At 42.5% G+C, this 25,597-nt stretch overlaps 1 protein-coding gene across 1 annotated transcript in view; it reads right to left on the bottom strand.

Annotated features, from left to right (window-relative positions):
* Positions 1-9,853: 9,853 nt before the first annotated feature.
* LOC138980858 (dopamine D2-like receptor) overlaps positions 9,854-25,597 on the bottom strand; it is a 36,651-nt gene continuing 20,907 nt past the window's right edge. Inside the window, exon 2 of the mRNA XM_070353736.1 lies at positions 9,854-11,961. Within this exon, the coding sequence (XP_070209837.1) occupies positions 9,977-11,851 (1,875 nt within the window). The 5' untranslated portion in view covers positions 11,852-11,961 and the 3' untranslated portion in view covers positions 9,854-9,976. The remainder of the gene's footprint in view (positions 11,962-25,597) is intronic.

Here is a 25,597-nt window from a genome sequence, read left to right as displayed (position 1 = left end):
GTGTGTTTATGTTTGTGTGTGTGTGCGTGTGTGTATGTGTGTGTGTATGTGTGTGTGTTGACTTGTGTCAGGCTCATACCAATTTCTGTAGTCTCATCTTGCGCCCCTCAGTTTTTATATTTAGTCAAGTTTTGACTAAATATTTTAACATCGAGGGGGAATCGAAACGAGGGTCGTGGTGTATGTGCGTGTGTCTGTGTGTGTGTGTGTAGAGCGATTCAGACTAAACTACTGGACCGATCTTTATGAAATTTGACATGAGAGTTCCTGGGTATGAAATCCCCGAACGTTTTTTTCATTTTTTTGATAAATGTCTTTGATGACGTCATATCCGGCTTTTCGTGAAAGTTGAGGCGGCACTGTCACGCCCTCATTTTTCAACCAAATTGGTTGAAATTTTGGTCAAGTAATCTTCGACGAAGCCCGGACTTCGGTATTGCATTTCAGCTTGGTGGCTTAAAAATTAATTAATGACTTTGGTCATTAACAAGAAGAGCAAACGCTCGATCGAGTCACTTTCGCAGTTCTGAATATTATATGAGGCATCAGATGGACAGGAAGAAATTGCTATTCACAACACAATGAGTCACGTTCACATAAAATTTGAGCCCGGTCACTTTTATAGTTTCCGAGAAAAGCCCAACGTTAAGTTGTGTGTTGCCGAACAGAAAAGGCTAGTTATCTCCCTTGTTTTTCTGATAACGTTCGTAAAAGGCTACAGATGTAAATACTTTGATGTAAAGAACAATCCTACAAAGTTTCAATCACATCCGATGAACTTTGTCAAAGATATAAAATGTCTAATTTTTCCTTTGACGCTGACCTGTGACCTTGAAAAAGGTCAAAGGTCAACGAAACCATCGTTAAAGTGTAGAGGTCATTGGAGGTCACGACTAAACAAAATATGAGCCCGATCGCTTTGATAGTTTCCGAGAAAAGATATAAAATGTCTAATTTTTCCTTTGACGCTGACCTGTGACCTTGAAAAAGGTCAAAGGTCAACGAAACCATCGTTAAAGTGTAGAGGTCATTGGAGGTAACGACTAAACAAAATATGAGCCCGATCGCTTTGATAGTTTCCGAGAAAAGTCCAACGTTAAGGTGGTGTCTACGGACGGCCGGCCGGACGGCCGGCCGGACAGACTAACACTGACCGATTACATAGAGTCACTTTTTCTCAAGTGACTCAAAAATCGGAAAATTGTAAAAAAAAATAAAAATTTATAAAACGATCCAAATTTACGTTTATCTTATTCTCCATCATTTGCTGATTCCAAAAACATATAAATATGTTCTATTCGGATTAAAAACAAGCTCTGAAAATTAAATATATAAAAATTATTATCAAAATTAAATTGTCCAAATCAATTTAAAAACACTTTCATCTTATTCCTTGTCGGTTCCTGATTCCAAAAACATATAGATATGATATGTTTCGATTAAAAACACGCTCAGAAAGTTAAAACAAAGAGAGGTACAGAAAAGCGTGCTATCCTTCTTAGCGCAACTACTACCCCGCTACGAGTATACGGTCTTGCTGAAAAATGGCGTTGCGTTCAGTTTCATTCTGTGAGTTCGACAGCTACTTGACTAAATATTGTATTTTCGCTTTACGCGACTTGTTTCTTCTTCTGCCCACTGTTACAGAGAACACCCACACCCCCCCCCCCCCCACCCCACTCCGACTCTCTGGTCTATGCTTTTCTCCACCTTGCCTATAAATAAACTGAAGTGTCTCTTCTTTGTCTTGTCTGAATGTCTTTTCTTGAGCTTTCATGGGGTTGTCCGTGGGAAAACGTATGGATAGATAGATGGGTGGATGGATGGATGGATAGATGGATAGAGATGCGTGCGTGTATGTGTGTGTGCGTGTGTGTGTGTGTGTGACTGTGTGTGTGTGTGTGTGTGTGTGTGTGTGGTTGAACTTGTTTAATATTATTTTGTTGGACTGGCTTTTAGCTTTCAACAACTTGTGCAAATTGCTAGACCGTATTTTCTGCAGTATCTCATCTTCCGCACCCCAGGGTCACAGTTCTTGGCCAAACCTTAGCGATTGGGAAACAGCCCTTCCTGTTTTTACCGTCAAGCCTGCTCTAAGCTTGTCTTCACCTTGTCTTGCAAAGAGTTCTGTCTGTTCTCTGTGTGTCTGTATGATGTGTGTCTGCTCTGTTTTTTACATTTAGTCAAGTTTTGACTAAATGTTTTAACGTAGAGCGGGGAATCGAGACGAGGGTCGTGGTGTATGTGCGTGCGTGTGTGTGTATGTGTGTCTGTGTGTGTGTGTGTAGAGCGATTCAGACTAAACTACTGGACCGATCTTTATGAAATTTGACATGAGAGTTACTGGGTATGATATCCCCGAACGTTTTTTTTTCCTTTGTTTGATAAATGTCTTTGATGACGTCATATCCGGCTTTTCGTGAAAGTTGAGGCGGCACTGTCACGCTCTCATTTTTCAACCATATTGGTTGAAATTTTGGTGAAGTAATCTTCGACGAAGCCCGGACTTCGGTATTGCATTTCAGCTTGGTGGCTTAAAAATTAATTAATGACTGTGGTCATTAAAAATCTGAAAATTGTAAAAAAAATATTTATTTTATAAAACGATCCAAATTTACGTTTATCTTATTCTCCATCATTTTTTGATTCCAAAAACATATAAATATGTTATATTTCGATTAAAAACAAGCTCTGAAAATTAAAAATATAAAAATTATTATCAAAATGTAATTGTCGAAATCAATTTAAAAACACTTTCATCTTATTCCTTGTCGGTTCCTGATTCCAAAAACATATAGATATGATATGTTTGGATTAAAAACACGCTCAGAAAGTTAAAACGAAGAGAGGTACAGAAAAGCGTGCTATTCTTCTCAGCGCAACTACTAAACCGCTCTTCTTGTCAATTTCACTGCCTTTGCAATGCGCATGAGCGGTAGACTGACGATGCTACGAGTATAGTTACGGTCTTGCTGAAAAATGGCATTGCGTTCAGTTTCATTCTGTGAGTTCGACAGCTACTTGACTAAATGTTGTATTTTCGCCTTACGCGACTTGTTTTCAACAAGCATTGCATTTGTTATGGAAAACGTGTTTTGTGTTTAAGATTAATTGAATGGGTGTGTGTGTGTGTGTGTGTGTGTGTGTGTGTGTGTGTCACGGTCTGTGTCTGTGTGCGTGTGTGTGTGTGTGTGTGTGTGTGTGTGTGTGAGAGAGAGAGAGAGAGAGAGAGAGAGAGAGTATGAGTGTGTGTGCGTGTGTGCGCGAGCGCGCGCGTGTGTGTGTGTGTGTGTGTGTGTGTGTGTGTGTGTGTGGATTGATGAGTGGCTTTTGTGTGTGTTCTTTTCTGTAGTTAACTTGACTAGCCTCGAGTTCTCGAACACTTTAGAAATTGGCTTGCCTGTAATTTGTGAAATATCTCATATTTCTCCGCGAAGGGTCGTATGATCTGCACCCATTTCACTCCTTCAAATCTGGTCTATCTTTGTCTCCATCTTGTCTAAAGGAATGTGCTGTCTGCTCGATGATGTCTCTTAATTCTTTATCTGAATCTCGCACTCTTTTTTTCTTTTCCATGTTTCACTTCAATCACAAGTTGCCACGCAGACGCTGGACGAACTAGGTCTAAGAACAAAGACTCAATGCTGAGAACACGCACGCTTCCAGTAAATCGGAAAACGTCTTTTCAGCGCAACGGCTAACTAATTGTGACCCTCCACCACGAAATGAGTCGCATGTCACCTTTGCATGATTTTCATATTTTTACATTTTCCTAAAGAGTTTTTTATGCTCTATCCAGTGGTGAAAACCGTTTTAGAAAAGAGCGAAAACTGTTTGAGTTATAAGCCTGTGACTAAGGTGATCCTCCCACTGTTACCACACACTCCCCGGATTTATATTAAGCCTAGCGCAGAACCGCGCGAGGTGACATGCGACTCATTTCGTGGTGGAGGGTCACAATTGGTCAAAACATCTTAAAACAGGAAAAAAAGTACCAATTTTTTTTTTTTTTAAACATTCTTTCTTTCTTTATTTGGTGTTTAACGTCGTTTTCAACCACGAAGGTTATATCGCGACGAGGGAAAGGGGGGAGATGGGATAGGGGAAAGGGGGGAGATAGGATAGAGCCACTTGTTAAGTGTTTCTTGTTCACAAAAGCACTAATAAAAAAATTGCTCCAGGGGCTTGCAACGTAGTACAATATATGACCTTACTGGGAGAATGCAAGTTTCCAGTACAAAGGACTAAACATTTCTTACATACTGCTTGACTAAAATCTTTACAAACATTGACTATATTCTATACAAGAACCACTTAACAAGGGTAAAAGGAGAAACAGAATCCGTTAGTCGCCTCTTAGGACATGCGGGGTGCAGAGAAATAAGGATGTGGAAAAGAAGACTTTTGGTAAGTGAAATAAAGGTGATGGATCCAGTCAGGTAGAAATAAGACAACAAGAAAAGAATTGGAAAACTGCAGGGAATAGTAGGGAGAGTTTTCTTGGAAGGAAATATAGGTGAAAGGACTGGTAAGGCAGAAATAAGACAAAAGAAGAGATTCAAAGGGGTGGGTTAGCTCTGTTTAAACGCTCCCGCCGCGTGAAGGCGACCCCATGGGAGCTTTGTAAAACATTGGAATTTCGGAATTTTAATTAAAAATCCGTAGCACCGTATTCTGCATATAAAAATCGGAGAAATTACGGAGAAACCGTAGATGTGCACAAGTCTGTAAATTATCTCATGTTCTCTTTTTTTCAGATCTTACTTTGTTTCTGTCCGGCCATCCTACCTGGGTGCATCTGCACAGGCTCCAACAGCAGGTAAGTAATCGACATTCTTTGTAAGATCTTGATCGTTTCCACGACGTCTTATTTCTTGGCATGGTTTTTGAAGATGTTTGTGTGAGAGATGTGCTCTTTCTCTTCTACTCCGATCACACTTACCGAGCGGTTCATGGCATTTCTCGGTTATCTGCATGTTCATGCAATTTGGATCGAGAGCTGGGCACACGTACTGTATTTGAATGTCGCAGATCCTAGATATATTGCGTGTGGCTAAATTGTGCAGTTTCTTCTTGTCTTTGTCTTCCTCTTGTCCTTATCTTCTTTTTCTGGTTGTTGTTGTTGTTGTCGTTGTTGTTGTTGCTGTTGCTGTTGCTGTTGTTGTTGTTGTTGTTCTTGTTGTTGTTGTTGTTGTTGTTGTTCTTCTTGTTCTTGTTCTTGTTCTTCTTGTTCTTGTTCTTGTTCTTGTTCTTGTTCTTGTTCTTGTTCTTGTTCTTCTTGTTCTTCTTGTTCTTCTTCTTCTTCGTCTTCTTCTTCGTCCTCCTCCTGCTCCTCCTCCTCCTTCTCCTTCTCCTTCTTCTTCTTCTTCTCCTTCTTCTTCTTCTTCTTCTCCATTTCTCCTACCCTCCCGTTTAACCCCCTGTCCTTTGTTCGTCTCGTTCTGTTTGCTGTTCTTTTTCTTCGACTTCTTTTTCCCCATTTTATTCTAATCTTCATTCTCTGAATCCGCGGCATTTGTTTTTGTTTTGTTTTGTTATTTTGTTCTGCCTCTTCTTCTTGCAATCATTGCCCAACTCACAGGCATCCAATGTTGTCTGGCGGATAAAGATAACCGAGTTTTCCTAAGCGTACAAACAGCACACTCGGGATAGATTGGCCGCATTTCGACTAGCTGTGCGTCTCGTTTCTGTGTGTGAATCGTAGGAACATCTTGCTTGAAATGATATTTATGAATCTTCAGGTTTGAAAAATAAAGAATAAACATAATAAACATATAGCCCTCGAGATTTCAAAAAATTATACTTCTTTACGTGAAAGTTGATCATTTCAATTAATTGCTCTCTGTTTTTGATTTGTTTTAAACAGTTTCCTCTTGTGTTTCAAATACAGTTCTCGTCGAATCGAAACCTGTAAATCTGAAGCATATTTCAATTAGGCTGACTTGCATGGTAAGTTGCAAGTTGTATCATGTTATTTTGAAGAAAACAGGGCTTTTTACAGTGATTCTCGAAGGTCTCATCACTGGTCAATATTAAGTGCCCAGGCCCCTGATATGGACCTGTTGTGATTTTTTTTTCTGTATTTTATTTTTAGCAAATGACTGTAAAAGCTAGCTCTCTCTAATTAGTCTTCAAGATTTACCAAAGAGAGAACAACTACCAAGCACAAAATGAAACAGCTTTGCAGAAAAACAAGCTAGTTAGCAGCGTGAAACAAAAGGTGGTCCATATTAGGGGCCCTTCCCCTATTAGGATGCACCATAACATGGTTTACTTACTTCCGATTAAAACTGTATAGTTGTATTTTATGTCTTGCATATTTTCAAATGATTTAAATGAAACACCCAAAGCGGCGACTTTGCTGGTATCGATATTTTAACCTTTGCCGGATGCCGCTTTTGACTACACACTCCCGACGATGCGGGTTTGTCTGAACCCATACATTTGAAAGAGGGTTTTTACCGTTTATTCCTCTAACGACGATGCGGGTTTGTCTGAACCCATACATTTGAAAGAGGGTTTTTACCGTTTATTTCTCTAACGACGGGGTGGGTTCAGGGAAACCCACAGCGCTACTTCAGTGGTTGCATCGAGTTTCTCCCTTCACCGACCTCTTGCAGAGGAGGGAGAGGGGGAGGGAGAGGGGGAGGGAGAGGGGGAGGGAGAGGGGGAGGGAGAGGGGGAGGGAGAGACTGAGAGAGACTGAGAAACTAAGAAAGAGAGAGAGAGAGAGAGAGAGAGAGAGAGAGACTAAGAAAGAGAGAGAGAGAGACTAAGAAAGAGAGAGAGAGACAGACTAAGAAAGAGAGAGAGAGAGAGACTAAGAAAGAGAGAGAGAGAGAGAGACTAAGAAAGAGAGAGAGAGTCTAAGAAAGAGAGTGAGAGACTAAGAAAGAGAGAGAGAGACTAAGAAAGAGAGAGAGGGAGACTAAGAAAGAGAGAGAGAGAGACTAAGAAAGAGAGAGAGACTAAGAAAGAGAGAGAGAGAGAGAGACTAAGAAAGAAAGAGAGACTAAGAAAGAGAGAGAGAGACTAAGAAAGAGAGAAAGACTAAGAAAGAGAGAGAGAGAGAGACTAAGAAAGAGAGAGAGAGAGATACTAAGAAAGGGAGAGAGAGAGACTAAGAAAGATAGAGAGAGAGAGACAAATAAAGAGAGAGACAAATAAAGAGAGAGAGAGACTAAGAAAGAGAGAGAGAGAGAGAGACTAAGAAAGAGAGAGAGAGAGACTAAGAAAGAGAGAGAGAGAGACTAAGAGAGAGAAAGAGAGACTAAGAAAGAGAGAGAGACTAAGAGAGAGAGAGAGAGAGACTAAGAAAGAGAGAGAGAGACTAAGAGAGAGAGAGAGAGAGACTAAGAAAGAGAGAGAGAGAGACTAAGAAAGAGAAAGAGAGAGAGACTAAGAAAGAGAGAGAGAGAGAGACTAAGAAAGAGAGAGAGAGAGACTAAGAAAGAGAGAGAGACTAAGAAAGAGAGAGAGAGACTAAGAAAGAGAGAGAGAGAGACTAAGAAAGAGAGAGAGAGAGACTAAGAAAGAGAGAGAGAGAGAGAGAGAGACTAAGAAAGAGAGAGAGAGAGACTAAGAAAGAGAGAGAGAGAGAGACTAAGAAAGAGCTAGAGAGAGAGAGAGAGAGACTAAGAAAGATAGAGAGAGACTAAGAAAGAGAGAGAGACTAAGAAAGAGAGAGAGAGAGACTAAAAAAGAGAGAGAGAGACTAAGAAAGAGAGAGAGAGAGACTAAGAAAGAGAGAGAGAAAGAGAGACTAAGAAAGAGAGAGAGACTAACAGAGAGAGAGACTAAGAAAGAGAGAGAGACTAACAGAGAGAGAGAGAGAGAGACTAAGAAAGAGAGAGAGAGAGACTAAGAAAGAGAGAGAGAGAGACTAAGAAAGAGAGAGAGCGAGAGACTAAGAAAGAGAGACAGAGAGAGAGACTAAGAGAGAGAGACAGAGAGAGAGACTAAGAGAGAGAGACAGAGAGAGAGACAGACAGAGAGAGAGACAGACAGAGAGAGAGAGAGACAGAGACAGACAGTCAGATAGACGGATAGACGGATAGACAGACAGACAGACAGACAGAGCAACTGACAACAGACATACAGACAGAGAGATACGGACAGACAAACAGAGAGACAGACAGTCTCTTGGAGACAAACAGGCAGACAGACACTGTTCCGCCGCTTTGGTAATTATGGGTGTAGCAGAACCCGCGCCGTCGGCAGAGGGATAGTTACAATCACTACTACTCTTTAAAAGTATGGGTATGTGTGAACCCGCGCCATCGGTAGTGTTTATGTAAATTATCATAATCAATTAATTCTGATGTTTTGTCATGTACACACTAAAAATTTGCAGACAGAGAGCAAATTAGGTGTGTGAGAGATACTTAAAATTTCAAAACGATACCTTTAATGGTTCCAGAGTTACAATGATTTTAGTGTGTCTCTGGGTACAGGTGAACCCAGGAAGCACGGCAAAGGTTAAAGAAACAAAAATACGTCATCACTACATAAATACGAACAACGTGACGTCATTTTAATTGACGTCAAAATCTGTATGATTACCTTACCTTTCCAATGATATGCCGTTACAGAATGTCAGATAAGCGGTTCAACTTCTATGCCCGCTTAATGAACCCAACCCTCTAAACGGGAATAGTAAGCACAAAGAAGGAAAATACGCACACAAAACCACGTTTTTTCTCAAAAGCGGTATAACGAAAAGCCCCAAGACTCTAGATTTAGAATACTATCGTTAAAATCTGTCAAAAAAGTGTGGTAGCAACCCCAACCCCGTCGGGTTGACCCAAGTGGTCACTGGCCGACAGACTATGGTAGTTAATTCTTCTAACGGATAGCTGCCTGAGGTATAACTAAAAACCCCAGGGGCTCCGTGCACCTGGATTTGACAAGTTCAGTATCTTTAACGTTAAGGTTTTACAAACATGACCCCAGTGTGACCCCAACATGTTACGGGGGTCAATCAAACAAGGGTCAAGTCGGGAGATTTTGAAACACTAGACGTGTGCAAAGTTGTAAAGCTCTAGCTTCAAAAACACCCGAGGTAACCTCAACGTTAATTCGTTACCAAACGAACATGACCCCGCTGTGACCCCAACATTTGACGATATTCAACCAAACTTGGCTCACTTCGTGAGATCATCAAACCCTGAAAGTGTGCAAAGTTTCAGAGGTGCAGCTCGAAACACGTCTGAGATAACCTCAAAGTTCATTTTTTTTGGCCAAGGCCGGACACTGCATGATGAATACTAACACTATTAGGCAATTACTCAGGTGACACTTTAATGAGCGCTTTTGCTGCTAGCCCTGCTTACCTCCCCTGGCGCGAGCGCGACAGGACACGGGTGAACAATCGCTTCTTTGCGATGTGTAAATTGGTACTTTTCTATTTTATTCTGCAGCTTAAATAACTGCGCATAGTCTTCATTGTTTTTTAAATTTGTGGTGTCGAGGTATGTCCGAATCATATGCTACCCATCTTTCACACATGGCGCAGTTACCTAAGCTGCAGAAATTAAATAGAAAAGTACCAATTTACACATCGCAAAGAAGCGAGTTTTCACCCGTGTCCTGTCGCGCTCGCGCCAGGGAGGTAAGACGCTTAGACTCCCTTGGGCCAAGGGAGGTGACCAATGCTGGCAGCAAAACCGCTCATTGTCTCGGCACTTAAATTTGTTAGTCTAATCGTGCTAAGCAAAACTAAAATCTATTGCAAAATACTAACGTTTTGTTGGTCGGGCCCTGTCCATGTTTTCAATACCACACTATTCAAGTATAGCCTAACCTCCTCCCCCCTCCCCCCCTCCCCCTCCCCCCCCCCCCCCCTATGCACGCACACACATTTTAGTTTTGGGTATGTGTTCGCTTTTCTTCAATACCATCGGTTGCATAAGGTTTGCAATTTATTTTGCTGCATAGTGTCAATAATACAAAAGTCCAAGGAAACCTTCGTTGACATTTACATATTTTTGCTGCGAAATAGATTGCACAATTCATAGCGAAATCTGCCCGAACAGAAACCAAACACAAGAGGGCTGACAGCGCTGCTGACGTAAATTGAATACACACTAATCATGCGCCCGTTCGAGTTTACACGGCGCGTATCGTACGAGATTACCTTATCGTAAATGGTTTTTATGTAGAGGTGAGGGATGAAATTGAGAACGAACACCACAGTAAGAACGACCAGCATGAAAGTTGTGCGAGAGGGAATACTCCTGACTTGTCCTCTGACCTCTGTGTTTTGAATTGTCACCTGCTGGTTTAAACGTTGTTCAGGTTGGGGGAGAGCTATGGTATTGTCTGATACAGTTGCTTGTGCTTCGTTCACCGCTTGATGAACCGTGAAACGTAATTCTTCAACATGGCATAAAGTTGGCTCAGGTTGGGAGAGAGATGTGCAGATGTCTGTTGCGGAGCAAGGTATTTCTTGTGCTTCGTTCACCGCTTGATAAACCGTGAAACGTAATTCTTCAGCATTGCATAAAGTTGGCTCAGGTTGGGAGAGAGATGTGCAGATGTCTGTTGCGGAGCAAGGTATTTCTTGTCCTTCGTTCACTGCTTCATTATTGGGGTTTGCCTGCTTTAAAAACAGGGTCGAGCTAGATTCTTCAACATGGCATAATGTTGGCTCAAGTTGGGAGAGAGATGTGCAAATGTTTGTTGCGGAGCTAGGTATTTCTTGTCCTTCGTTCACCGCTTCATTATTGGGGTTTGCCTGCTTTAAAAACAAGGTCGAGCTAGATTCTTCAACATGGCATAATGTTGGCTCAAGTTGGGAGAGAGATGTGCAAATGTCTGTTGCGGAGCTAGGTATTTCTTGTCCTTCGTTCACCGCTTCATTATTGGGTTTTGTCGAGCTAGGTTCTTCAACATGGCATACAGTTTTCTCAGCTTGGGAGATAGGTGTGGTAATGTCTGTTTCGGAGATGGGTATTGCTTGTTTTTTGTCCTCCGATGTACTATTGTGGATTGCCTTCTCTGACAGCGGACGATCCGAGCAAACTTCTTCAGCATAGCGTGACGAAATGTTGTCCCCAGTGACTGATTTTAAATAATCCCTCTTGATCCCTGTGATTCCTCTTGCCGTAATGGTTTTCTTGTGACGCCACAGATGAAGCACTATTCTCCCGTACGACACGCTCACGATGACGACACACAGCACATACGCAATAGAGAGCGTGAGATAATAAACACTGAAGACAGTTGAACCCTTGTATTCGTCAGTGACACCACACCTAACTCCAGTAATGTTGGAGTCTGCAAAAATTGCCTTGCTATTACCATGAAGCACAACAAGGGGCACTGACAAAATGAACGAACCAATGGCGCAGAGAAGGATGGAGACGTAGGCACGTTCCAGAGAATACTGCAAGCTGTGACGAACGTTAATACATATCACGTTCTGTCTGTCAACGGACACAGCAACCAATACAAAAGCAAGGAATATGGTTAGGATACTAGAGATACTGTTAATTGTCTTGCAACCCCACTCAGAGTAAAATGTGTTTTCGATACACATTCTCAATATTTGCAAAGGTATGCACACGACGTTGATAAGAAAAGCACAGACATTCAAGGCCAGAATGTACGTTCTCGTAACGCTGGGTTTGAATCTCTTGTAGTACACAGTGAAGACAACACTGTTTCCCACCATGCCCACTATTATCAACACGACCAGGAAAACTATGGTGGGTACTAATTTAGACACATACTCCGCGTTTTTCTGATTCAGGAATTCATTGACATTGTATGAGTCTAATTCCTGTGTCGTGGACTCTGTTGTGACGTCATCATTACTTGAGCGACTCGTCCCTGGTGAACTCTCCAGCATGTTTGTTAGAATGTCAAATGACAATGACGCTGTTGTTGTTGTTGTTGTTGTTGGTGTTGTTGTTGGTGTTGGTGTTGTTGTTGTTGGTTTTTACAGCTGCATTTGCTTATCTAGAACAAACGAAAAATAACGAAACGAAAAATAAAAACAATAATGTGTGTATGTTCAAACAAGTTGCAACACATATAAACACATTGATGTATGGGGGTCCAAATAGGGGGGTTCCACTGGAATGGGACATGACGAAGGCGAGTCTTGTAAGCATTTGCTTTTCTTATTTTTTTCGGATGTAGGTAATAGTGTTTACTAGACCTACCTTCTTACCCTCCCACCACATAACCACTGTTCTGTGCTCATAGCTACCCGTATTGATCTACCATGTACCACTGTTCTGTGCTCAAAGGTATACCCGTCTTGATCTACCATGTTCCACTGTTCTGTGTTCACAGCTACCCGTATTGATCTATCATGTACCACTGTTCTGTGCTCAAAGGTATACCCGTCTTGATCTACCATGTTCCACTGTTCTGTGTTCACAGCTACCCGTATTGATCTACCATGTACCATTGTTCTGTGCTCATAGGTATACCCGTCTTGATCTACCATGTTACACTGTTCTGTGTTCACAGCTACCCGTCTTGATGTACCATGTTCCACTGTTCTGTGCTCACATGTACCCGTCTGGATCAACCAGCTACCGCTGTTCTGTGTTCACAGCTACCCGTCTTGATGTACCATGTTCCACTGTTCTGTGTTCACAGCTACCCGTCTTGATCTACCATGTTCCACTGTTCTGTGTTCACAGGTATATCCGTCTTGATCTACCATGTACCACTGTTCTGTGTTCACAGCTACCCGTCTTGATCTACCATGTACCACTGTTCTGTGCTCACAGCTACCCGTCTTGATGTACCATGTTCCACTGTTCTGTGTTCACAGCTACCCGTCTTGATGTACCATGTTCCACTGTTCTGTGTTCACAGGTATATCCGTCTTGATCTACCATGTACCACTGTTCTGTGTTCACAGCTACCCGTCTTGATCTACCATGTAGGGGAAGGGAGGGCAAGTCGACCCCCTCGGGTATGTCGTCCCCCCTCGATTTTGAGAACATGACACTGCAGGGGTGATTATCATCGATTTCATAAGCCAGAGTTACCCAACCTGAATCAGTTGAAGAAAAAAAAATGTCGAAATAAACGGGCCCAGCAAAGCGGTAAGTCTTTGTCAATTTTGATGGTTTCCACTCTAAAATTGTTGCACGAAAAAAACAACAGTCAGTGCATGGGAGCCGCTGATTCGTAAAATGCACCAGATCTGCAAAAAAGCTTTGGCTTTCATAACAACTAGTCGAAAGTTATAGATCTCAGGCTATCCCAGGAACAATGGTAAATAGCAATGTTCAGCGAGTACCATGATCGGGTAATTCGTCCCCCCCCTTTGTCGTGTAACTCGACCCGGGTCACAATACCCGACTATGGGTGCATATCACTCTCTCGTCTGTGTAGACTCTTTAATCTCCAAGAAATAGTGTCAGATGAAGAACCCGTAAAAGTTCTTTGTATGTATTTGAAATAAAAGTGAACGTAGCCTTAAAAAAATTATATTCGAAGTTGTGTGTTGATTAATTAATTAAGAGAGAGAGAGAGAGAGAGAGAGAGAGAGAGAGAGACAGAGAGACAGAGAGACAGAGAGAGACAGAGAGAGAGAGAGGGGGGGGGGGGGGGTGCGCTTTCCCGTCATTGGAAGTGCGCGTATACTAGTAGGCCTATTAAACTATTTCACGTTCACGCAACCTGAAATGGGCGACACAAATCAATTACAAGTCCAATTTGTAAATATATTTTCCCATTTGCTTCGCTTTGAACCAGAGCAACTATAATAAGTATAGATGTTTGAACATCTATCCCTTCAAATACTCACCCTCCCTACATAGCCAAGACGTCGATCGACTTCTGACGTAGGCCGACTCATTATGACGTCATTCTCACTTCCGATTAACAAAACTGACACAGAAAAGTTACTTTAGTCAATTTCATATGTCGAGGTGATGCTATTGGGTAATATGAACAACCTTTTCCACCTGGACGAATTACCCGCCCCCCATGGACGAGTTGCCCTCCATGGAGGGCAAGTCGTCCATGCTTCAGGATTTTTTTCTTTTATATTTTATTTAAAAACCGTGCCAGTTGGATCGTTCATATTCCACACAACGCTTACACGAAAGAGAACACACCAGGTTTTACAACAAAAACAATTTTTTTTAAAAAAGACGAGAGGTATAAGCTGCATTTGTTAGAGGGGTCGACTTGCCCTCCCTTCCCCTACCACTGTTCTGTGCTCATAGGTATACCCGTCTTGATCTACCATGTACCACTGTTCTGTGTTCATAGGTATACCTGTCTTGATCTACCATGTACCACTGTTCTGTGTTCATAGGTATACCCGTCTTGATCTACCATGTACCACTGTTCTGTGTTCATAGGTATACCCGTCTTGATCTACCATGTACCATTGTTCTGTGCTCATAGGTGTACCCGTCTTTATCTACCATGTGCCACTGTTCTGTGTTCACAGCTACCCGTCTTGATGTACCAGGTACCACTGTTCTGTGCTCACATGTACCCGTCTGGATCAACCAGCTACCGCTGTTCTGTGCTCACAGGTACCCGTCTTGATGTACCAGGTACCACTGTTCTGTGCTCACATGTACCCGTCTTAATCAACCAGCTACCACTGTTCTGTGCTCACATGTACCCGTCTGGATCTACCAGCTTCCACAGTTCTGTGAACATAGGCACCCATCTGGATCAACCAGCCACCGCTGTTCTGTGCTTACTGGTACTCGTCTTGATGTACCATGTACCAATTTTCTGTGGTCACATGTACCCCTCTTGATCAACCAGCTACCACTGTTTTGTGCTCACAGGTACCCGTCTGGATCTACCAGCTTCCACTGTTCTGCGATCATAGGCACCCGTCTGGATCAACCAGCTACCGCTGTTCTGTGCTCACAGGTACCCGTCTTGATGTACCAGGTACCACTGTTCTGTGCTCACATGTACCCGTCTTAATCAACCAGCTACCACTGTTCTGTGCTCACATGTACCCGTCTGGATCTACCAGCTTCCACTGTTCTGTGAACATAGGCACCCATCTGGATCAACCAGCTACCGCTGTTCTGTGCTCACAGGTACTCGTCTTGATGTACCATGTACCAATGTTCTGTGGTCACATGCACCCCTCTTGATCAACCAGCTACCACTGTTTTGTGCTCACAGGTACCCGTCTGGATCTACCAGCTTCCACTGTTCTGCGATCATAGGCACCCATCTGGATCAACCAGCTACCGCTGTTCTGTGCTCACAGGTACTCGTCTTGATGTACCATGTACCAATGTTCTGTGGTCACATGTACCCCTCTTGATCAACCAGCTACCACTGTTTTGTGCTCACAGGTACCCGTCTGGATCTACCAGCTTCCACTGTTCTGCGATCATAGGCACCCATCTGGATCAACCAGCTACCGCTGTTCTGTGCTCACAGGTACTCGTCTTGATATAGGCCTACCATGTACCAATGTTATGTGGTCACATGTACCCCTCTTGATCAACCAGCTACCACTGTTTTGTGCTCACAGGTACCCGTCTTGATCAGCCAGCTACCCTTGTTCTGTGCTCACATGTACCCGTCTCGATTCACTAGCTACCCTTGTTCTGTGCTCACATGTACCCGTCTTGATATTTCAGCTACCACTGTTCTGTGTTCACATGTACCCGTCGTGATTAGCCAGCTACCCACGTTCTGTGCTCACAGGTACCTGTCTTGATCAACCAGGTACCACTGTTCTTACAGGATGCACTCAGGAACGCTCTTGTGTCTGTAGGTCTGCATCACCAGTTACACAACCATCGAACTGGCCTGGATTTACGACAGGGTCTACTCGCGCACTCGACGTGCCGGTGTAACACGACATTTTTACTCCACGAAAAATTTACTCCGGAGTAAATATTTCGTACGAAATTCTCACTCCGACTAGTCCGAGTACACTTTTCGTACGAGAAAAGAACTCCCCAAGGCACGAACAAATTACTCCCTCCACGAAATGTTTACTCCCCATTTGTTTTGGCTCACGTAAGTGTAGCCTATGCGATCGTAACTTTGTCTGTGCGTGCGTGTGTGTGTGCGTGCTTGTGCGTGTGTATGTCTGTGGTAGAAACTCTAACATTTGAAGACGTCACATTACATTGACGTCACATTATGACGTAAGAGGGTTAGACGTCACGCGAAGGAAGTACTGAAAGTCTCGGTCATTATTATTTTGAGCGGGCCGAGACTCTGTTGGCAGTCGTGTCCCTGTAAGTAGGCTACATGCAGACAGACAGATCTAGATCTAGTGTCTCGCTTTCTTGCACAGTTTCACCTATGCTCTTTCTGTGTGTGTGTATGTGTGTGTGTGTGTGTGTGTGTGTGTGTGTGTGTGTGTGTGTGTGTGTGTGTGTGTGTGTATGTGTGACGGAGTGATTGAGTTTGTGTTACTGTTTGTCGATTTCTTACGTGAGCCTTGATGGCTTCGCCTCTTGTTTTACTTCCAGTAAAAATCTCGTACGCAAAAATGGGATGCGGGCGAAGGGATAATGCCAATAACACGGGGGATAACCGGTCAAATGCCGAACAGAAGCCGAATGCCGCTCATGACACGTGTGAAGGCAAGTTTTGTCTGTTTTCTAGGTATTGTTTGATTTATGTCGGGATTTAAGGTAAGCTACTGATTCAGCGATGACTAAATTTGTTTCTCGATGCATAAAAAGTCAGGGAGCGATTGATATTTGCCCGTAAATATCCTTCAAAGCTGAAAATGTCCGCGATCGAGCACCGGAAATGGCTGTTCGATGGGTTTTGCAAGTAGAAATGTGCTTTATTTCACCAAATCAGCTCGTATTTGGTATGGGTACGGGATTCTAGAGGACGAAGGAGTCATAAGAGGTGCAAAGAAGTGCTATTTGGGAGTAGAATAAATCTTCCGAGACAGTAGACAAGAGAAGGTCATATTTGAGAGAGGAGCGCGTAGGCCGATTGTCTTTCCGACAAGCGAATGATACAGCAGATTAATCATTCGTTTTGACCAGAAACCTAGTCTCTAGTTTTTATGAATGAGTTTTTTAATTAAAACAATCACGAGAACTCTCTCGCTTAGCCTAATGGCTGTTCGATGGGTTTCGCAAGTAGAAATGTGCTTTATTTCACCAAATCAGCTCGTATAAATTTGACATCGGTTTAGTATATATATATATATTTTTTCTAATCCTACCGCGAACTGGATAGCAGACGCGGCACGACTGTTGCACCACACTTTGAAGTAATCCCACACTTTGAAGTAAATTACTTCAAAGTGTGGGGATGTGCCCCACACTTTGAAGTAAACCCATTTTTTACTTCAAAGTGTGGGGGGATCTTCCCACACGTTGAAGTAAACTCAGTTTTTACTTCAAAGTGTGGGGGGATCTTCCCACACTTTGAAGTAACTTACTTCAAAGCGTGGGACTTTTGCATTGCCTGTTTGAGCCTGATGATTTTGTCAAAAAAATGGCAGTCTTTTGGATGAGTGAACAGAAAAAGTGAGCGAGCCAAGAAACATAGTGATGTTTGTTATCAGGCTTTAAAGGCATATGTACGCGCTCCCGTGTTTACAAAGTGTAGTTTGCCCATAATCGATGTCAAACGCACCATAAGACCATGTAATGACGATATGTCGCCATGCGCGGACCATATACATGCATTACAGCTTGTTCTAGCCTCTGAAAAAGTGAGGATGTCAACAAAGACGCGGAGTTATTTCCCTTGCGTCAACGCTACCTCTGTTGGCAAATCTATAAATAGGACGATCGAGATCAAAATAAAAATTCAAATATCTCAACATTTAAGGGGTCCTAGACCACAATATCTTGCAGGGAACTTAATTTAGCATGTCTCCAGCTGTGGGTAAAGCAATTAGCGTGTATAGTCATCGAGTACATATGGCTTTAAGCAATGTCCCATTGTTGAGTGTGACGAAAACTCGTGGTGACGATTTTAAAACATGTTGGGTCACGCATGGTCCAATCTTACATGGTCCAACCTTACATGGTCCAACATTACATGGTCCAACCTTACATGGTCCAATCTTACATGGTCCATATATATTATTGGACCATGTAAGATTGGACCATGTAAGATTGGACCATGTAAGATTGGACCATGTAAGGTTGGACCATGTAAGGTTGCACCATGTAAGGTTGGACCATGTAAGGTTGGACCATGTAATATTGGACCATGTAAGATTGGACCATGTAAGGTTGGACCATGTAAGATTGGACCATGTAAGGTTGGACATGGTAAGGTTAGACCATGTAAGGTTGGACCATGTAAGGTTGTCCATGTAAGGTTGGACCATGCAAGGTTGGACCATGCAAGGTTGGACCATGTAAGATTGGACCATGTAAGGTTGGACCATGTAAGATTGGACCATGTAAGATTGGACCATGCAAGGTTGGACCATGCAAGGTTGGACCATGTAAGATTGGACCATGTAAGGTTGGACCATGTAAGATTGGACCATGTAAGATTGGACCATGCACGATTGGACCATGTAAGGTTGGACCATGTAAGATTGGACCATGTAAGATTGGACCATGTAAGGTTGGACCATGTAAGGTTGGACCATGTAAGGTTGGACCATGTAAGGTTGGACCATGCGTGACCCAACATGTTTTAAAATCGTCACCACGAGTTTTCGTCATACTCAACAATGGGACATTGCTTAAAGGCATATGTACGCGCTCCCGTGTTTACAAAGTGCAGTTTGCCCATAATCGATGTCAAACGCACCATAAGACCATATAATGACGATATGTCACCATGCGCGGACCATAATACATGCATTACAGCTTGTTCTAGCCTCTGAAAAAGTGAGGATGTCAACAAAGCCGCGGTGTTAGCTCCCTTGCATCAACGTTACATGTGTTGCCAAATCTATAAATAGGACGATCCAGATCAAAATGAAAATTAACATATCTCAACATTGAAGGGGTCCTAGACCACAATATTTTGCAGGGAACTTAATTTAGCATGTCTCCAGCTGTTGGTAAAGCAATTAGCGTGTATAGTCATCGAGTACATATGCCTTTAAAGCCTGATAACAAACATCCCTATGTTTCTTGGCTCGCTCACTTTTTCTGTTCACTCATCCAAAAGACTTTGCCATTTTTTTTTGACAAAATCATCAGGCTCAAACAGGCGATGCAAAAGTCCCACGCTTTGAAGTAAGTTACTTCAAAGTGTGGGAAGATCCCCCCACACTTTGAAGTAAAAACTGAGTTTACTTCAAAGTGTGGGAAGATCCCCCCACACTTTGAAGTAAAAAATGGGTTTACTTCAAAGTGTGGGGCACATCCCCACACTTTGAAGTAATTTACTTCAAAGTGTGGGATTACTTCAATCAATCAATCAATGAGGCTTATATCGCGCATATTCCGTGGGTACAGTTCTAGGCGCTCTGCAGTGATGCCGTGTGAGATGAAATTTTATACGGCCAGTAATTGCAGCCATTTCGGCGCATATTTACCTTTCACGGCCTATTATTCCAAGTCACACGGGTATAGGTAGACAATTATTAACTGTGCCTAAGCAATTTTTGCCAGGAAAGACCCTTTTGTCAATCGTGGGATCTTTAACGTGCACACCCAATGTAGTGTACACGGGGGGGGGGGGGGGGGGGGGGGGGGGAGTTCGGACACCGAAGAGAGTCTGCACACAAATTTGACTCTGAAATAAATTTCCGCCGAACCTGGGATCGAACTCACGCTGACAGCGGCCAACTGAATACAAATCCAGCGCGCTACCAACTGAGCTATATCCCCTTCAAAGTGTGGTGCAACAGTCGTGCCGCGTCTGCTATCCAGTTCGCGGTAGGATTAGAAAATATATATATATATACCAAACCGATGTCAAATACGAGCTGATTTGGTGAAATAAAGCACATTTCTACTTGCGAAACCCATCGAACAGCCATTAGGCTAAGCGAGAGAGTTCTCGTGATTGTTTTAATTAAAAAACTCATTCATAAAAACTAGAGACTAGGTTTCTGGTCAAAACGAATGATTAATCTGCTGTATCATTCGCTTGTCGGAAAGACAATCGGCCTACGCGCTCCTCTCTCAAATATGACCTTCTCTTGTCTACTGTCTCGGAAGATTTATTCTACTCCCAAATAGCACTTCTTTGCACCTCTTATGACTCCTTCGTCCTCTAGAATCCCGTACCCACACCAAATACGAGCTGATTTGGTGAAATAAAGCACATTTCTACTTGCAAAACCCATCGAACAGCCATTTCCGGTGCTCGATCGCGGACATTTTCAGCTTTGAAGGATATTTACGGGCAAATATCAATCGCTCCCTGACTTTTTATGCATCGAGAAACAAATTTAGTCATCGCTGAATCAGTAGCTTACCTTAAATCCCGACATAAATCAAACAATACCTAGAAAACAGACAAAACTTGCCTTCACACGTGTCATGAGCGGCATTCGGCTTCTGTTCGGCATTTGACCGGTTATCCCCCGTGAATAAGTGATCTCGCGCACACGAATGTCGCGCTACCCTCCTTCCACCATGTACCACCAAGACTAACAGGGGACAAGGGAGTAAAAATTTCGTACACCTGGCATGGGAAGTTAAATTGCTTGTGTCTGGGTGAAGTAATGTATTCGTTATTTATTCGTCAGGGGAGTAACATTTTTGTACGAAATATTTACTCGGAACTCACCTGTCTTGGGGAGTAATTTTCTCGTGCAATGGGGGAGTGCTTTTTTCGTAAAGGGAGTAACTTTTTCGTACGAAATGTTTACTCCGGAGTAAAAATCTCGTGGGTGTAATTTTTTTGTGTTACACCGGCAATCTCCCATCCCAGGTTGCACGATGCACTTGCACAGTGTATCCTCAGAGTTTATTTTGAATTATGTAAAATGTACTCTTACAACTACATCAAGTCATTGGCTCACGTAAGTGTAGCCTATGCGATCGTAACTGTGTCTGTCTGTGCGTTTGTGCGTGTGTTTGTGCGTGTGTATGTCTGTGGTAGAAACTTTAACATTTCGTCATTTGAAGACGTCACATTATGGCGTAAGAGGGTTAGACGTCACGCGAAGGAATTACTGAAAGTCTCGGTCATTTTGGCTCATTATTTTGAGCGGGCCGAGACTAGTTGGAAGGCACTATGGCGGAAAAGAGAGTTATCTTTTCATGTCTTGGCGTCTCAAATCTTATTAGTCAGAAAGCGCATGCACATAGTCTCGACCAGCGCGTGGTGTGCTTCTTTCTGAGTACTTTACGTCACAAATTGTACTTTACGTACTTGATGATGACGTAAGTTAATTGTATGTGTTCTATTTCGTTGACTGAGCACGGCCGGGACCAGTTGGCGTGAGCGCTGGGATTTCGAGTTTCATTCGACATGTCAATGCATCGCAGTATGAAATAATACAGGTAGGAGGTTAGTCGATATCGACCAAAGTCGATAAGTGCATTCTTCACTATGGTATTGAGTCTGATTTTGTCGTCCATCTTGAATCAAAAAGCACTCTTCTTACAAAAAAAAACACAAAAAAACTTCGTTGCGAGCTACGGCGAAGCTTCGCATGTCAAAACTTGAGAAGCGATGTTGGGGTCAAAGTACCACGCCGTAGCTGCGGGTTTTTGGTATTAAGACTTTGCGAAGCTTCGTGTAGTCGACTACGGGCTCAATACACCAGTTAACAGTTCCGCGGCCATTTTAGATCTCGCACATGCGCACTTCTCTTATTGCGAGTTCCGGGTGATGCGCACATCGTTTTTCGGCATGTTTATGTCTTTTTTCTTTTCCTGTTGATTTCACCGCATGCGCAGATCGTGTTATTCGCCCACGTTTCTACGCAAGGGACACTACTCCGGCGCACTACTCCACCCGTTGAAAGGGGGAAACATTTTCTTCAGTACAAGTGGTCTTTATGAATAAACAATTAACAAGAAGGACGTTGTAAATTCATGCAATGCAGATAAAATAAGAAATATGTTTGACGAACTTGTTCTGTTCTTATTCACATGACAAAATATGTGAAGATCGAGAGATGTTATTAACAAGAAGGGCAAAGCCCATACGACTCACATGCTTGACCTTGACCTTTACATGACCTTGACCTTCAAGGGCAAGGTCAAATAACTAAACCTAGCAATGACATCATACACTAAGAACTGCTTTACACATTTTTCCTACCAAAATACATCCAAGGTCATGCAACACAAAGCTGTTAATTCAAGACATAGGAAGTACAATGGTGCTTATTGGCTCTTTCTACCATGAGATATGGTCACTTTTAGTGGTTCACTACCTTATTTTGGTCACATTTCATAAGGGTCAAAGTGACCTTGACCTTGATCATATGTGACCAAATGTGTCTCATGATGAAACTGAAAGCATAACATGTGCCCCACATAATTTTTAAGTTTGAAACAGTTATCTTCCATAGTTCAGGGTCAAGGTCACTTCAAAATATGTATACAATCCAACTTTGAAGAGCTCCTGTGACCTTGACGCAAGGTAAACCAAACTGGTATCAAAAGATGGGGCTTACTTTGCCCTATATATCATATATAGGTGAGGTATTGAATCTCAAAAACTTCAGAGAAAATGGGAAAAATTTGAAAAATACCTGTTTTTTAGACAACATTTATGGCCCCTGCGGCCTTGACCTTGAAGCAAGGTCAAGATGCTATGTATGTTTTTTGGGGCCTTGTCATCATACACCATCTTGCCAAATTTGGTACTGATAGACTGAATAGTGTCCAAGAAATATCCAACGTTAAAGTTTTCCGGACGGACGGACGGACGACTCGGGTGAGTACATAGACTCACTTTTGCTTCGCATGTGAGTCAAAAAACCGTGTTCCAGGCAACTCGCAAACAGATAACCGCTGTGTATTTCACCACAACCCAACGCAAAGGAAACATGACAAACTACTATTTGGCATACCTTTTTGCATTCATTGAACTTTCCCCAATAAATTCGGCTCACATCAGTCGTACTAAAAGTTTGTCAAAACACGACACACAGACGATAACAAATGCCCACCTGAATGGTGATTCGCAACCACACACTAACGACCGTCGAGGCACGTAATGAATTTTGAAATCTTCCGACCACCATTTTTTTAAGTCGGTTACTCCCATTACTGCAACCAATAACACAGCATGTTGACGCCATCGCTAATTTGGATGTAACGTGAGGTTTTTGTTATAACGTAGAGGAAAACACACCGTCCCGTTCAATTGCTACCATCACGTTGAGCAGACGATGCAGCGGTTGCTCGACCGAAATTTCTCGTCCAACCAGAATCGCTTTGGGTATCACGTGAGTTTTCCTTCTTTGTACCATGTAAGTGCCGAAACTGTTAACTGGTGTATTAAAGGAAAAGTCCAAGGTTTTGAAGTAGCTCCAAAAACTTGAAAATCGAATGCCAAATGTTACAAACATCTCAGGAAAAATATTTAAAACAATTAAAAAAAATGTGTTGTTGTTGTAGTTGAAGATTTATTTGTGCGGGGCTAACCAAGACAAGCCAGCTGGGGTCAAGGTGTGGTCACGTGGTTTTTGGTTCACTGTGACGTAAGGTTCACTGTGACGTCACAAGTTTTTTTGGTGATTCTACCAGCGTGATTTCCATGCGTGAACAGCTCAGATCATGGGTAATTTTAACACCTTCACATTTAAATGCTTATTTTATAGCCATCCATTGAATTGAGAAGAAAACAAAGCATACTAAACTGCTAAGCATGAATCAAACAATAAGAAAATAAAAAGAACCAACAGCATCGTTTTGTATGTGTGGGTAGTAAACACGTTTTATTTACAAAACACGGCGGAAAATGGCGACAAATTTGTTGCACAGCGACAGGTCACTTTCTTCAACCAAGGCCAGTACTTTCATACATGACAAAGGAAAGCAAATATGTCCTGAATAATAAAGTTATAGTGTTCCTTTGCGTGTCTGAATGATAAACTGTTTTAACCAACTATCTTCTGAAACGTAATTGCACTCAGCAGATTTGTCTTCCGCTCATAACTTTCGTGTCACACGGTCTTTGCGACAAACAGATAGATCGCATTCTCGCAGAAAATCATTGACAACACAGACCAGTCATTTTTAGCATTACAATTGGGAAGGGCTACTATTATAGTGTGTTTTAAGGTATTAGAACACACCTGACAGTACGCTGGAGTAGCCTCCCTTCCCGGATTTAGAACGCGTTTCGTGTCGTAACAGATTATCCACTTATTAGCCATATCCGTATGCAAAATAATGAAATAAACATTAGGAAATGTCAGAAGTTTACAACTATCGACATTCTCTATCAGTGCAATAAAAAACAATCGTTAGAACTTGCATTTACGACATGTCGTGCGTGAGAACGTGTCACTGTAAACAAGCACTTCTTGCCTGGCTGAAGAACCATACGAGTCAATCTAAAACAGACAAGTAATGGAAAGCAGTCTGCGGATAAACATAACAAACTGCTGATGAAAAAGTGTGTTCGTCCCTGCTCTGGATAAAAGACATTGGACTGATGACAACGTGGCAGCGTTCACGCGAACAGATTTTTTTCAGATTATCGCTTCTACATTTTATTGCACGTACTTGGGGCAGATCCAGAATTTCACACTGGAAGATGACAAATTGGTCTTGTGAGTTGAGAACCACATGTTCTTTGCCGACAGAAATCCCGATGGGACAAGATGCAGATTGTGTTGAAGAGATGTTTGCAGATTATCGCATCTACATTTTATTGCTCAGATCAATGCACGAAGTTGGGGTAGATCTGAATTTCGCAATGCCGGAAGACGACAAATCGGTCTTTTGAGTTGAGAACCACATGTTCTTTGGCGGCAGAAATCACTATGGGACAAGATGAGGATTGTGTTGAGGAGGTTAATACTGACTGACTTTAGATGAAGAGTTCCTAGACCTGGTTTTTGTAGAGAGGCATCATGATGATATCCTGTGTTTTTTTTAACGTTCTTGGTGACAACGCACCAGAATCGCACGAAGATCGAACTCTCGAAGAAAACAAGTTTATCGCTGAACATCGGAAATGTGAAAGTATTACTCTTCCTGTCTGATCAGTCTCCCCGTTAAATCTACAGGCTACATTATTTATCAGGTAACTTACCAAACCGGAGTGTGTGTGTGTGTGTCAGTGTGTGTGTGTGTGTGTGTGTGTGTGTGTGTGTGTGTGTGTGTGTGCCGGATTACCATCATTAACGCACCCTTTTGGACTTTTCTACGTAACCTTACTATGCCTGCTGTGACATTCACGAGGATTATTGTGATTCTTGGACAATCGTGTGCCTGTGCTGGACTTGCAGGAAGACAAACGGCGTCGGAACGTATACGTGCTGCCAAGTGTGCATGCCCAGAGCGCAGTGTGAACCGAGAGTGAATGTGTCATTGTGTGGAAGTTTTGCTTGATTGATTTATTCATGATTTAATTTGCCTTTTGGTTCAATAGAAAATCTGTGTACGTTATACTTTGTATTTTGTGGTGTGATTCGCCCGAGTGCGAGACCCCCATCCCCGAACGCCTCTGTGGGTAGAATTGTATAATTGTGTGAGTAACGTGAGTGTGTAGATGAGAATGTGTAGATGAGAATGTGAAAGTTGCTTTGGACCCAGAC

Source organism: Littorina saxatilis, linkage group LG11, assembly GCF_037325665.1.
Source record: "Littorina saxatilis isolate snail1 linkage group LG11, US_GU_Lsax_2.0, whole genome shotgun sequence".
In the NCBI taxonomy this organism is placed as follows: Eukaryota; Metazoa; Mollusca; class Gastropoda; order Littorinimorpha; family Littorinidae; genus Littorina; species Littorina saxatilis.
The sequence above is the reverse complement of the archived record's forward strand: the minus strand, read 5'-3'. Positions and strand labels throughout refer to the sequence as shown.